We start from the raw sequence: 14,987 nt of genomic DNA on the forward strand, positions 1-14,987 counted from the left end.
TACCTATAACTCTTTTAGCCGATGCGTAACACCTTGCGTGGTCAGGCTGATCACATTGGCTTCCCTGTTTCGCAAGGTTATCGGCCTGCTCGTTCTCTGGTAATCCACAATGTGCCGGAATCCACTGGAAAGCCAGGTGCTTCCCTTTTATAAGTATCTTTTCAATCATTTCCTGGCACGCTCTTACATCAGCGGAAACTCCACTCTGAGCTTTCGTTACGGCTATTAACGCTGCTTGGGAGTCACTAAGAAAGACTTAGAAATAAAAAGCAATCATTTTCAATGTTTTATTTATGATCAAAACATTTAATTCACAAAATTCCTCCTAACATTGAGCATTAATTTGTTAAGCATTAAAAAAGCACTTACCTATCTTAAAACATTTCTTCGGCAAAAAAAAAATGAAGCATTTCTTTTTAGAATACATCATTGTAAATGCGGTTTGAATTAAGTAAAATTTCGATGCTAATTTAATTCACATTTTTTAATGGACGAACCTTTAACCACATCCCATTGGCTGGTGTTTTCAGAAAATTATATTTCCCAGGTTTAATTGGAACATCAGTTTTGGAGCATACAGTGAATTCATAATTTTGTAAAAATTTTGCAGTGACCATTTTCATTTCTCCATAAGCTAGACTCATACCTGTAAAAGATTATTATTTTTAGTTACAGTGGAATATTTCTAAATCTAGTTCTGATTTCTATTAGAGAATGTCTTAGCGTAAAGACTATAAGATTGGGATATAATAGATGTAGTAAGATCTCACCTACTAATTGACCAACCATATCCAACCCAATATGTACATTTATGTTCAAAACAACAGGGGAACTATCTTGTGAAGAGTCCATTTCTGTTTCTTTTAACGAATAACTGAATGCCATATCTAGCAAATTTTTTAGCTTGGAGGTTCTATAGTTGTCCCTTTAGAGTTACCTTGAGCCTTTTTATCAATTCTATGCATTTGCCCCCAGCATTTCTATTTACCGGCCACTAGTATGTCATGATTCTGAATATTCTTTGATTTCTTTATTTTTCCTGATCTTGCATCCTGAACTTTCTAAAAATCTTCTTAATATCTTTCTCTCCCAAATGACTAAATCAATACAGCTTGTCCAGGAGGCTAGACAACCACAAGGAGTATTGGTGATAGGCATTTAGTAAACATTAGTACAAATTTATCATATTAAAGTGAAGAATAAAAGCGGTAATTAAACAATTAGCAATGGTACATCTTTGCTTGATGACCCAAGCCATTATTCCCTGTTTGTCGTGCACTGTCACGAAAGCGGATAATTAAACCTTCTCACTGTTTACCTGTTATTCACTGCAATTCCCAAAATTTATGTCTGGATCTTATTCTCATATTTCACCCATCCGAAGTTTTAAAGGTTTTCCACTTATAGTTTAATAATATGACTCTTCTGACGGTCTTTGACCCTGCAGCCAGTCTTTATAATTTATCTTTCTTTGTAAAAAGTTGTAATTTCAGTTTGTATATAGAAAATAAAACCAAATAATAATAACACTAGCCGTTTTTGCGATGTCAGCTTTGTTCTCAAAGTACCATAAATCCGATTTCACGAAATAGCGATTGTAGCTCAATCAAACAAAATATGAGTGGCCTTCTCGGTTCCTTCTCCGGACATGAACTACCCGAGAGCTAGCTACACTTTGATTAATCACCCAATGAAGATGCTACTTGAACATGTAAGAAGTTGGTCTAATCTGGTCCAGACTAATCTATTCCCTTATTAGTTTGCAAAGTCTCCTCACTCTCTAGTTCTACGTAGTTTTGGCAATAATCCTCTTGCCATGATTAACCTCTGATATTGACTTCCAGGGTCAGTCGCCATCTCTCAGAAGTCACCCACGAAACGCTTACCTATTGGGCAAGTTCTCTAGACCTATGAATGGGTCAGCCTCCATTCCTAGTCAGTTGGTCGTAAGCATCATAACCCTTAATAGCAGCAATACATATTTTCAAATAAAATTAATACTTGTTATAATTTTTTCCTGACTTGAAAAAAAAAATCTTACTTAATTGTTTCTTACTTAATTGTCTCTGATATTTATTACTACTTTACGAAGCATCATTACACTTTTTATTTATCTATTTAATGACTTTTTCTAAACTTTATTCAAGAATTGAGAAATATCATTGACCAATTTATTATATAGTGAATTTATCGACCTCCTTAAATAGATTTTTTGTTGAATTTAATCGTTGTACAGTCTTAGTACTGTAGATGAGTCGTTTTTTAACTCTTCGTTACTTGTAATACATTTTACTACTAGCTGATCACAATGTATTTGGAAGATGGATACTATTTGTAATTGAACGCTTATTTATTAAGTAAATATTGGAATAACTCTCTACTTCTTGGAGAAGGCGTAGTTGAAACAAAATTATTTCTTAAATTTAAAAAAGTGTAGAAAATAATAACAAAAAATGCTGGAGGTTCTTTTTTGGTTTTCCTTGAAAATAACCATTTTGTAGTAGTTTATATTTTTTATTTCTAGTAGATTTTCATTTACTTCGGATGGGCCTTGTTTAAGACATAAATCTGATTTGGGCATTGTCATGAAAATCGGTTCGCGCGTTCAGGCGCTATGTTGTTTACAAAAAAAGGTAACAACAACACCCACAAGAAGAAGAAGAAGAACTAGACCAATTTTTGAAACTGTTGTTTTTGCCCATTTTTGGAATCGTTTTCCTCGAAAACTAATTAATCTATGCTATTACGAAAAAATTACACTTATAAAAGAGGATATTTACTATAATATAAAGAAAATTTGGGAATTTGTTCTTCTAAAGGAAAAGAGAAAAAATATTGTCCAAGTTGGGTGTTTTTCAACGTTACGCTTTTTTTTGTGCAGTTACTGACGATCAACAGAAACAGTTTTAATATCTTTTCTTACACCAGATCCAATGTGATTAGCAATTAGGACATAGTCACAATTAAGGAGACTTTTGAAGCCTTTTTTGGACCTAAATGTGATGTACTTCAATATTTTTGTCTGATTCCCTGACTTCCTTATTTATTTTTTAATTTTTCCAGGTCTTATTTACAGGCCACTATAAATGAATTATGATTTTTCTTCCTAGCTAAACTTTTGGCATTATTTCTTTCAGTCATTACCGGTCTCCGAAGAGACTATCTTCAATTTGAAGAAAATAATTTTTGAGCAAGAATTTAGAAGATGAAATCGTGACTATAAATAATAAAATTTTACAATTGTATTTTCAAGTCAATACTAAGAATTAAAAAAATAACTAAATAATGCTCTTACCAAGACAAGTTCTCGGACCAATGCCAAATGGTAAAAATGTTCCATTTTTAATTTTACTTCCATTCATAAATCTTTCTGGTCTGAAAACATTTGGTTCTGGATAATACTTTGGATCCATATGGATTCCAACAGCTGACATAAAAACAAAAGTTCCTTTTTCTATCTCCAGATCACTGCCAGGTATTTTATAGTTTTTAGTACATTCCCTGTTAATGATGCTCAATGGTGAATGCATCCTTAGTGTCTCTGCAATTGAAAGAAAACCAAAATTTGATTATTGATGATAACATTAAGGGGCATAAGAGTTATGAATGGCCTTAACTAGAAGGAACTAAATGGAGACTTTGAGGTACCTTCAGTCGAGGTCCTAGACTGGTTAGCGAGCATTTCTATTGGTGATTCTCTTTTAAAGAAATTTATGAATTCAAGAATCACCTAATTCGTTTCGTATGGTTAACCAATAAAAATAAGATACGCTGATTTTGTTAAACTAAAATAAACTGCTCCACAAAAAAAGTGGTGCACTTTGAAAAAAGCGTTTATTTTTTGTTTTATCACATTTTGGGCAAAGATTATTAGTTTTAATTATTTTCATAAACTATCAGGGAACAATTAATCGAATCAAGGCCCAAAGTTTCACGTAAATAGAGAAGCAATTCCTCGTTTAATCCCCTTCAGTCTTTTTGTGTAAACAACAACGTGAACTTTACCTCAACAGCAAATAAATTTATTGACCTCTACAGTTGCGTTTCGACTTTTTTCAAGCTGAAAGCATTGCAAACTCTGAATTACAGCAGAGCAAGTGGCCCGTATTATTGCATTAGTTGAGGATGGACGGAGTCAGCGGTACGCAGCTCGAACGTTAGGGTTGCCTGAGACCACCGTCCGTAGAGCCATCCATTGTTACCAGGAGACAGGCCTCTGCACTCGCAGACAAGGTTCGGGTCGACCAAGAGCCACAGAAGCACTTGATGACCGATTTATCAGAATTCACACTCTTAGAAATCGTACATCAACTGCTTCTGAAACAGCTCAAACACTGCTTACTGTTCGTGGAGTTTCAGTCAGTGCCGAAACCGTATGAAGAAGGTTTGCTGAAATGAATTTACGCTCTAGGAAGCAAGCCACGGGACCATTGCTCACCGTAGACCATCGGAGAGCCCGTCTAGAGTTCGCTAGAGAACACCGCAACAGGTCTGAGAACGATTGGAGAAACGTTCTCACTTCAGACGAGTCCCGTTTTGCTCTCTATGCACCTGATTGGTTTACCCAGTTTACCGAAGGCCTGGGGAGCGCTACGCTCCGTGCAATATTTCTGGTAGACTACCATTCGGAGGTGGTTCAGTGCTGGTGATGGCTGGGATTTCTATGGAGGCTAAGACTGAGCTCCACGTGTTCAACAGGGCAATCTTGAATGCAGATTTGTATGTGAGGGAAATTTTGCAGCAATATGTGATACCCTATGCACCATTTATTGGGAAGAATTTTATTTTTATGCGTGATAATGCCCGACCACACACTGCCGCCTGTGTTGTTCAATATCTACAGGACACTAGCATTCGTGTTTTGAGGTGGCCAGCACGCAGCCCGGATTTAAATCCAATTGAACATCTTTGGGATGAGCTGGGTAGACGATTAAAATGGAGAAATAATCCTCCCAGAAGCTTAGAAGAGTTGCGAGGTGCTCTGGTGGAGATATGGGAGGAATTAACACAAGATTTCGTGAGAAATTTAATAAGGAGTATGCCGAGGAGATTGGATGCAGTAATGCGAGCAATACACGTCACTAAAATTCTTTTTCTCTTTTTTAATCGGAAGAAATACATTTTTTTCTAAACTCATTTTTTGCCGAGAAGTACTTTTTTGTTAAATTAAAGGTATTCATTTCTTTTAGATCATTTTTTATTTTATTTTAGCCCTCCCGTAACTTTATACTTCTTATATTTGCTAACTAAAATAAAATGTAGAACAAAAAAGTTACAGAGAAAAAAAAATAACGCATTTTTAAAGTGCGCCACTTTTTTTGTGGAGCAGTGTAGTTTGTGCTTTGATACTCATAAAGTAATTTTCTGGTAAATATTATTTATAAATAAATTTTAACGCACGACTTACAATTCACAGTGCAAATTAAATTAAATTTGCACAAATTTACAGTGAAAACTATATTTATCAATATTCCCCGCAATTATAATAGAAATTTTGAAAATAGAAAGGAATTTTGCTGATTATAAGAAAACTAAAAATTACCTTGCAATGCAGCTCCAAGGTAAACTAGTTTTGACAAATCACTAACATTAATATCTTGTCCTGTCTCTTTTGTTATTTTATTAACCTCTTCCCTGCATTTCTGTTGCAATTCGGGATGTGTTGCCATTTCATAAAAGAAGAATGTCATTGTTAATGCAGAGGTTTCAATTCCGGCAGCAAATAGTAGTATTGCTTGGCATACTAATGTCTTCAGATCGTATCCTGTAAAATAATAAGTTGAAAAATTATAATAATTCTCAATACTAATGTTATAAGTTTATTTTTTGTTCGATATTTAATCTGTGTAAACGAAAACTGCGCAGTAGTCTTCTACAAGCTGGTGACCATGTAAGCAACAAACAGTTTACAATCAATACGAATATGATTCCAGAAAAAAGTAACTAAAGTAAAAATTCTAGGATAAGATGTTAGAAAAGAAAAAAATTTTTATATATTGCTGAAAACGGACATAGTTGGTTCGAGCATCTTTACATGGAAATCACTCTTAAACTTTCTAGAATGACACTATGTCTTATATTTAATTTTACCCTTAGAAAGCCAAAAAAAGGTTAACCTTAGAAGTTTCATTTCAAATCGAACCATTATTTCTACTTTGTCACGTTGTATTGGTATTACTAAACAATAACTGGTGTGTAACCCAACTGTATGCGAGGGTAAATAACATAATTCTGTTAAAATTACGCCATCTATTTCATAAAATATTTTAATGAACCAAATCTTTTGGTTTTTTTAATAAAGTATTTTTTTTTTCAGCTAACATTTAAAAATGAAAAGAGTTGTTATATTTAGGCTGTTTTATGCGACCCTCGTGAATAGACTACTTACAGAAATTTATAATTATACTCACGCGGTACTCGAGTACGATCTGGAAAGTATTTTTGCCCTGAATCAGTATAGTTGTCCATGAGTTCCATCATGCCCTGCAGATAATCTTGCATTTGTACATTTTCTTTTCTCCTATATTCCACAGTTTGTCTAACAATATCCACGACTGTAGCATTACTTTTATCATCCAGAACACATAATTTTAATAAATCATATAATTTAGGTGATATAATGCTGACAAAGGTTCTAGAAGTTAACTTTACTTTAAACATTTGCTCAGCAACTTCACTAAATATAGAATCCTTATTTTTGAATGTATCAGTTTCAACGCCAAATATAGCCTGTGTAATCACATCTGTTGTTATGTTCATTAAGACATATTTCATTTCAACAGGTTCATTAGCTGCAATATTGTTATCAATATGTTCCATTGCTTTTTGTAAACTTTTATCAACATAAGTTAACATCGCCTTCACTTTGCCAGGTGTAAAATATTGGCTTAATTTCCCTCTCATCTCCTTCCATTCTTGTCCATATATATGGAACAGATTACCTCCAGCTGGATCACGATCTTGGTTACTATACATACCGTGTGATGTAAAATATTCAAAATCTGTTATTAAAATTTTCTGTATAAGTTCTGGATCTTTGACAAAAAGTGCTGGCCGAGTATAGAAGTGTAAACCATAGAATGGTTTACCAGGAAAATTTGTATATAATGATGCATTGAAATCTATTAATCCTTTTGTGAACATTGAAAAGAAATTTCCAAAAATTGGAAATGGTTTTAAATATGGTACGTTTCGTTTTCTCCAGTAGAATGGTGCTGAGAAGTACCAGAATAAGAAAGTTACGATGCCCAGCAAGCTGATTGTGAACCACATTTTTTAATGTCCTGCAACAGGGAAAAAAAATCTGGAATAAACATAAATTTCTCTTACCCGTAATTTGTGGTAAGAAACGGGATAACATCTATTCTATCTAATATCTATTTTATTATAAATTATTCTTACAACAGATCGACCATGTTTTGAAAGTTTTCAACTACTAGACTGCCGAAAAATAACTGAATGATTAATACTTTATGCAATGTAGTTTAACTATGAAGCAAATGAAGTTAACTGTGAATTAGGCCGACAGTTTAGACTTGGTAGAATGTTGGAGAAGTAAATTTGCAGCGAAAAACTATAGAAGGAATTAGAAGTTTGAGAATTAATCACAAGAGCGCAGCAGCAACCATACCACCAGATGTACTAAAAAAACCACTACCTTCAAAATTTATTTTTATTAAATACAAATCAATTTGAATTAAAACGATCATGTAATTCGTGGTTGCCTACTAAATTTCAAATTATAAACCGTGGTTCCCCAGCAGAATATCTCTGTATTCATATGCAATTAATGAGTAATAGTTCTACTTTATGGCAAACATGCAGTTACAAGCTAAGATTGAGCCCCTGAGTAGTAGAAGAGATATGGCGTGCCTGAGCCTGTACGAGCGCGTACGAAGGTCTCCCACTGATTATTGGTCTCAATATCAGACACCAACACCAAGACTGAAGAGCCAAAAGACTTTTTTAACTAACGTTAAAGAAGTAATGGAGCGCCTGCAGCTAGATTGCACAAACCGAGAGGCATTTATATACCCAAAAAGCCCCCTAAGATTAGCGCAGGTACAATGTAACCTTCAGTTAACTTGAGCTGTTAAAAAAGGAGTAATGCCTGAGTGGGAGCTAAAGGCAATAGCTCTAGAGACCATTATTAATCGTTACCCTTCACCCGATTGGTTTCATATCTACACAGACGGTTCAGCCCTAGAAGCAAGATATAATGCAGGAGCCGGTGTATACTCTGAAGCCTTTCAAATATCAGCACCTGTGGGGAAAGTATCCACTAATTATGATGGCGAGCTTGCCAGAATACTATTAGCCCTTGACAAAGTGAAGTGGGGGTCCTTGGAGCCGTATTGTGGTCTTTGTTGACTCGCGAGCTGCGATTCTAGCTATAGCTGGAGCGAGCTATGCAGAGTCGGCAGTCATAGCGAAATGCAGAGCAGCGATTGAGGCTGCCAATAAAAGCAATAAGACAATAGCGCTCCAATGGATTCCAGGACACTGTGGGCTGCTTGGAAACGGCAAAAAGAGGTGCGCAAATGGATCAACCTGAGCAACCGATCTCTATGCACGCTTTTAAAAGGATAACTGCTGCCTGTCTTCGATCAGAAGTGAAGTGCAGACAAAAAGCAAAAGCGGATGGAAAACGATGGCAAGTATTGGTTGAACCAGGTGGACGAGTTCCACCTAATCTGACAAGAAGGGATGGCGTGGCCAGCTTCAGACTGCTCACGGGACATGATTATTTGCAGGCCCACCTATGTCGCATTGGGTTGGCGGTGGACCCGACCTGCACTCTGCGTGGAAGAGAAGACATGTCCTCCGATCACCTTGACGTGTGTCCTTCTATCGAGGACATAAGAAGTCTTATCTTATCGGACGATATCTACAGGAAAAAAGCATTAGTGTACTGGGAAGCCCGACGTCGAATGGCAGAAAAAAAAAAAAAAAAAAAAAAAAAAAACTTTATGGCAAACATTATCTATGTAACTGCAGTTTATACTGTTAGAGGCACAAAACAAAACTAAATCGACAAAACAAGAATTAACATTTAAGGTAGTAGGGAAGCAATTGAGAAATGTATTTATTGTTAAATTAGTTGTTTTAATGAAGTTGAAATGTGCATCATTTTCATTCGATCTTCTCTACAAATTGTTTGTTTTTTTCCATTTTATTTTATTTATTTTAACTAATCAAATTATAATTATTTATAAATTAAAAAAAAAATTGTCTAAAATCAAAGGAATGTAGAAATTAATTTGGCAAATTATCAATCTTTCTTTGCCATAATTTAAGAAATAACAGAGGTTTTATTAGAATGAATGATCGTTCGACTAAACCATGCTCCATAATATATGTAATTATTGCAAAACACAAGGCTGATTTTTGAAAGCATAGAATTTTCCCGTGGTATTATTACGTAGACAATGCAATCCTTTTTTTTACTTTTTTTTTTTTTTAATTCCTTCATTTTATATCTAAACAAAAATTCACCTGATATAAAACCTATGAAAAGGTCCTAGTGGGCACCTAAAGCGATATATCAATTTTGTTATTTTTGCAATCTTGTAAAAACTTTTTCTGACTCAAAACGGATATTTTTTTCAACTTAAAACTTTAAAGAGAAAACCTAAAATAGGAAAATATTTTAATGGATAAACACCTGTCAAAGATTCACTTGCCATTGCTGATTAAGGTAACACTGTAAGAATATTTAATTAAATCAATTTTTAATTGAAAAAAACCGGTCAACCTAATTTTTCTAAAAATATTTTTAAATTTGCTAATTGAAATTGGTTTTTGGTGAAGTTTAAATTTGAAATTTAAATTTATTTTTATGTTTATATTTATTATTGTTTAAAACGTAGTGACCCACTTTGTCCCCTCCGTGCACCTACGCTCTAACAGAGAAAAAGATAAAACAGTACATCCATTCAAATCACAATGAAATTGAAAGTTTTATTTTAGTTTTAATGAATTTATTTTTGCGTGACAGCGTTTAAAATTGATACCTTATTTCCAGAATTAGTTTATATTGAATTAAGTTGTGATTTTAATCTGAACTTTACTTTCATAAAAGCTGGAATGATTTAATTTTTTAGCACTTCGTTATTTTAGGTAAGTGTAAGTTTACAACATAATGCGCACATTGCATTTTGTACAGAAACGTTTTTCCATTTAGGTGAGCAACCAATCTTATAATTTTAGCAGGCAAATCAAAACTAAAATCGAAATAAACTGTTAACAATTTTCATTATTTTTTATGTCGAATCAACACTTAAAGAGTTATTTTGTAGTACACTTATTGGCCCCCAGTCAATATTATCTTGTAGCAGTCCACACTGCACCGCCCACGGGTCTGTGAGATGGTGCTAGACTGCTAGAAAAAGAAAATCTAAGGTAGACAGCATTACTCGAGCCTAGATCTCCATTATACTAACTATAACTACTTTTTTAATAAGTTAATATATTATTGTTATTCAGGAAAGATTGAGAAAAAGAAAGAACTTTATGTACACGTAATAGATCTCAAAATAAGTATTACGCACGTGTTTATAAAATAAACAAAGAAAGCATATTTGTATTTAAACGAATATAGAAATTAATAATATTCTCCATAAATTAATATTCTTAAACAAATAAAACTATTTTTTACTTACTGATATTTTTTATAAAAACTAATACTTGTCACCAAATTAAGATGCAATCAGCGGTGCGTTTTGAAAGCCACTGTTTGGTTAGCAAGTTTTACTTAGTGAAAATCAAGTTGATTCAAGGTCTAGCAAGTTTAAATGACAACCAGATAGCGCCAGCTGTTGTAGGCAATAAAAATAAACAAAAAAAATCTAAGAATAAAATCTCCAATTGTTTTCTTTTTATTTTATTTCATTTATCGTACATACTGAAGTTTGTTGGGATTTGTAGTAGAGTTATTTAACACTGGTTAAAGCTTAATTAGAGCTGCTTAGTTCGATGTGGGTCTGAATACAAACACATTTCGGGTTAAAAAAAAAAGTCACTAGAGGTTGCTAAACTGGCTTTTAAAAACAAATTGACGATGCAACTAGTATTTTAAACGTGTGTACAAACATTGGTGCTAACAAACATCGACTTATCTTTCACTTACCGCCACTTATAAAGTTAAGTCAATAATAAAAATAAGATGAAGTAAAATATGGAAGACATTAAGAAGAAAAAAGTTCTAAGAATGTCCTGAAGGGGATCAGATGATTTAGAACTTTTATTTTATTATATTTTCTTGTGATTGATTTGTTTATCTGAAACTGAATTCTAATGGCCACTTATAGTAAAAACAAATGTTTTAGTTCACTATAATTTAAAGCTTTCGTTTAAAAGAAATCAACACAATTAGTGCACAAACTAAAACTCATATTTAATAATAAGGCACAGGTTTATGGCTTGTAATCAATTAAAAAGTTGAAAGTGGGGATTTCTCTCTCTAATAATATTAAATGAGGTAAGCGAGACAGATAAACAGAGAGAAAACTGAGGAACTCCCAAGACATTGTAGAGGCATCAGTGGGAGAAAGTGAGTATTAGAGAGAGATGGAACTGTGCAAAACATCAGACAGAATATTAAATAGTCTCTTAGCTGCACTAGTACAAACTTCAGGTTAGTTGAACGTCATCACAACAAACCAACACTGTGCTAAAACCTTAATTATACTATATTCAATTCTCTTTTATGTTACCCTAGAAATCCTGCCTTAAATTAACAGGAATATGTAAATTAAGCAATTGTATTCTCTCATTTTACTTATTAAATATTTGCCTTTATTTATTAGTTTATTTCTTATTTCTTAAATTTATAAAGAGGAAGCCATTGTTTTTCTTTTCCTTGCCTCAGTTTCACATGAAATACTTCATTAGTGTTAGGAATGTAATTAATGAATTACACACTTGGAATTCCTTTGTCTTCCGTTCAAATATCCAAGAATTTTGTTATTAGGAAATACAACTAAGCATTGAAAGTTGAATGCAGAATTTAATATACAGAAACTAATTCTATAAAGGATACAAAAAACTATGGAGTATGTAGAACAGAGGTCACCAAAGTGGGCTATAAAATAGACCCCCAGGAGTCTATTTAACAAAAGTAGGAGTCAATCTGAGCAAGGGGGTCGAAGTAAAAACAATTTCGAACCCAATATAGCGAATCATGCAAAGAAACACCAGGCACACCCCATCTCATTAATTAAGAAGTTTTTAATTACTTATTTATAATTACTTTATTAATTTAATAAATATTAAGGTATTTAAATTTCAACATTAAGTGAACATTTAAACACAATGAAAAATTATTTTAATAAATGTTTAAAATCGTAAAATAAATACAATACAAACACAGTGCCTAATAGATAGTTTTATTTTAATTAACTGAAAATTACTTTTATTGGGGTCGATGGAGATTTCAAAAAATTATGTAGGGGTCCATGATCAAAAAAGTTTGGCGACCCTTTGATGTAGAGCAATTAATCGTATTGCATATTTTAACAACAAAAATATTTTCAGTTAAAATCATTTAATGATTTATAGTGCTTAAATTAAGTTAAGTAGGCTTAAATATGAAATTTTTCATTTACTCTTTTTAAGAAAATAATAATTTCATCACTTTAAAAAAGAAAACTACGCGTTTGAATGAAGAAAAAACAGGCTATTATGGAACAGTTCTGAAGATAAGTTTAGTATAATGCAGCAACAGGGTGTGATGCGTGTTGTAGGACCGCCCTAATGGTATACTCCTCACAAAATGGAAAGTAAACAATCTTATATATAAAAGGATTAGGGCTACACTTCATTTTAATACCTACGTAAATACTTTATCGCATAAAATTTAAATAATATATCACGTAAACTTTTTAAAATATTTTTTAAAGTCAATTTAATTTTTTATATTTTTGACTAAGTATTTGTTAGTTTTATATTTATTGCGATTTCTTTGCAACTTTTTTTTGTTTGAATCTTTTTATTTATTTATTTTATTTAATTTGTTTTTATAGTTCCTCCGAACGCGAAAAATGATCTATGTGATGTTTGTGAGACGGTGTTGTAGTGTCACAGGAAATTCACAGAAGTTGGAAACAGTGACTGTTTAAAGGGTTAAAACCAGGCAGGCTTAGAACAATAGAAGTTGTCCATGAATATAAGGATAGCTAACTTAGCGAAGTATAATAATTGACGCCAAACAATTGTCCTCGCATTTACTCGTTCACTTATCTCGCAGTATTATTGACGTTACTCTACTCATCATTCAGTTGAGCCAATTCGTAATAGTAATAGTTAAAATCTAAGTTTACTCTAATTACTTATTGTAATTTACGTTTGTTCTTAAGTTAGCGTTAATGTCGGGCCATTTAACTCTTAGTAATCTTATATATTTTTCAAATAAAATCAAAATTATTCAATCAAATCAAAATATACCTTTCGTATCTGTAAATCAATAACTACTTAAATCTTCTTTCCTCATCAACAGCACTTTCAAACACTGTTTAGACCAGGAATCCCCAAACTTTTTACATAGGGAGCCAGTTCACTGTCCCTCAGACCGTTGGAGGGTCGGACTATAAAACAAACAAACTATTTTAAAGCAAAAAAAAACAAAACAAAACGGGAACAAATAGAATATTTCAAATTAAGAACAAGTAAATTTAAATCAACAAACTGCCCAGTATTTCTGTGGGAACTATGGACCTGCTTTTGGCTAATGAGATGGTCCAATGTCCGGTTTAGTTCTAGTGCTTTGCCTTTGTTCCTACTTCTGCTGTTATGTTTTCGGAGCCCGCGTCATCGGAAGTAGTACTGCACATGAGCGACGCAGCGCTTTGCGGCACCGCCACATATTGTGCTCCTCTCACCTGACCTCCAATGAAAGATGAAGTGCGGTGGGGGCCGGATAATTGTCCTCAGGGGGCCGCATGTGGCCCGCAGGCCGTAGTTTGGGGACCCCTGGTTTAGACAGTAAGGTTTCGGCTGGAATTTGATTTTTTTTTTCAGCTTTTTATACCAATTGCTTCAAAGATTTTTTTTCTTTTTGTGTGTATTCACACTAAAAGTATCTGATCACTTTTATTTTAAAACTTTCCCGCAGGTTTCTTTTTTTTAAGGAGGTTTCCTGCAGAATATTAACTTAACCTCTTATTTGACTCGAATTCAGAGGCAAAAAAGTCACAAGAAAAAATTAAAATACAGAAAAACAAATTGTTCAATTTCAAAATCGGGTATGCGGAAGTGATACTTTATGTACACATTTTGAGGTTTTTGGCGATTTTTCCGTACAAAATCGTAAGTTGGATGGAAATTTGGTTCCGTAAATAACGGCAAGAGAAAGACCAATGAGTTTCCGCACTTATGTTTTCTCAAATACGTTTTACCATTATTCCTTTTTTGGCAAAAAGTTTGATCTTGTTGTGCATTTTTTACCAGACTTTATCAATGAATTGTGATTTTCTTCCTGCTACTTTATTACTGGTTTAACCAAACCTTGGCTTAACCAAACATTAAGCGAAAATTTGCAGTTCTGATAGAAAGATTGGATTTAATTTTAGACAAAATATGTATTCATTGTTTTGTTAGGCGTTACCGAATGCCATTATCTTTTCTGGTTTTTCAGATTGGTGAATTGAAGTATGATGGCTCTTATTACCTATTTCTTAATAAATGTGTTTTATTAGTTTTTATTATCTCGTTGATTTGGGAGCCCATGTTTCGACAGGAAAACATTCTTTTTTAAAAAAACAATGACCTACAGTTGCAGTAAGTTTTTTGTCATAATTTTTGCAGGGGGTAGCGTAAAATGTTCTTTGTTTAATGTAACTTTTTTTAAAAAATTCTATCGAACCTTTTGTCAGAAAATGCAAGTTACAAGTTTTTAAAAATTTCCTAACTCAAGGATTTGTGTTCGAGAACTCGTTTAGTGGACAATCTAACACGCTTCCTGTTATTTGTTGTTATTCAGTGCAAAGGTT

General features: G+C 33.3%; 2 protein-coding genes across 7 annotated transcripts in view; one reads left to right on the forward strand and one right to left on the reverse strand.

Annotated features, from left to right (window-relative positions):
• LOC141456691 (kinesin-like protein CG14535) overlaps positions 1–14,987 on the forward strand; it is a 483,780-nt gene that overhangs the window by 436,752 nt on the left and 32,041 nt on the right. The window lies entirely within an intron of this gene.
• On the reverse strand, positions 274–10,814 carry LOC141456697 (probable cytochrome P450 6a14). Its single transcript, XM_074132899.1, has 5 exons — positions 10,662–10,814; positions 6,411–7,283; positions 5,543–5,764; positions 3,296–3,541; positions 274–646 (listed from the first exon to the last, which is right to left on the reverse strand). The coding sequence occupies exons 2-5, from the start codon at positions 7,270–7,272 to the stop codon at positions 471–473; spliced, it is 1,506 nt and encodes a 501-aa protein (XP_073989000.1). The 5' UTR covers positions 7,273–7,283; positions 10,662–10,814; the 3' UTR covers positions 274–470.

This window comes from Rhodnius prolixus, unplaced genomic scaffold (assembly GCF_049639745.1).
Source record: "Rhodnius prolixus isolate KJV_2025 unplaced genomic scaffold, Rpr scaffold_10, whole genome shotgun sequence".
Lineage (NCBI taxonomy): Eukaryota > Metazoa > Arthropoda > Insecta > Hemiptera > Reduviidae > Rhodnius > Rhodnius prolixus.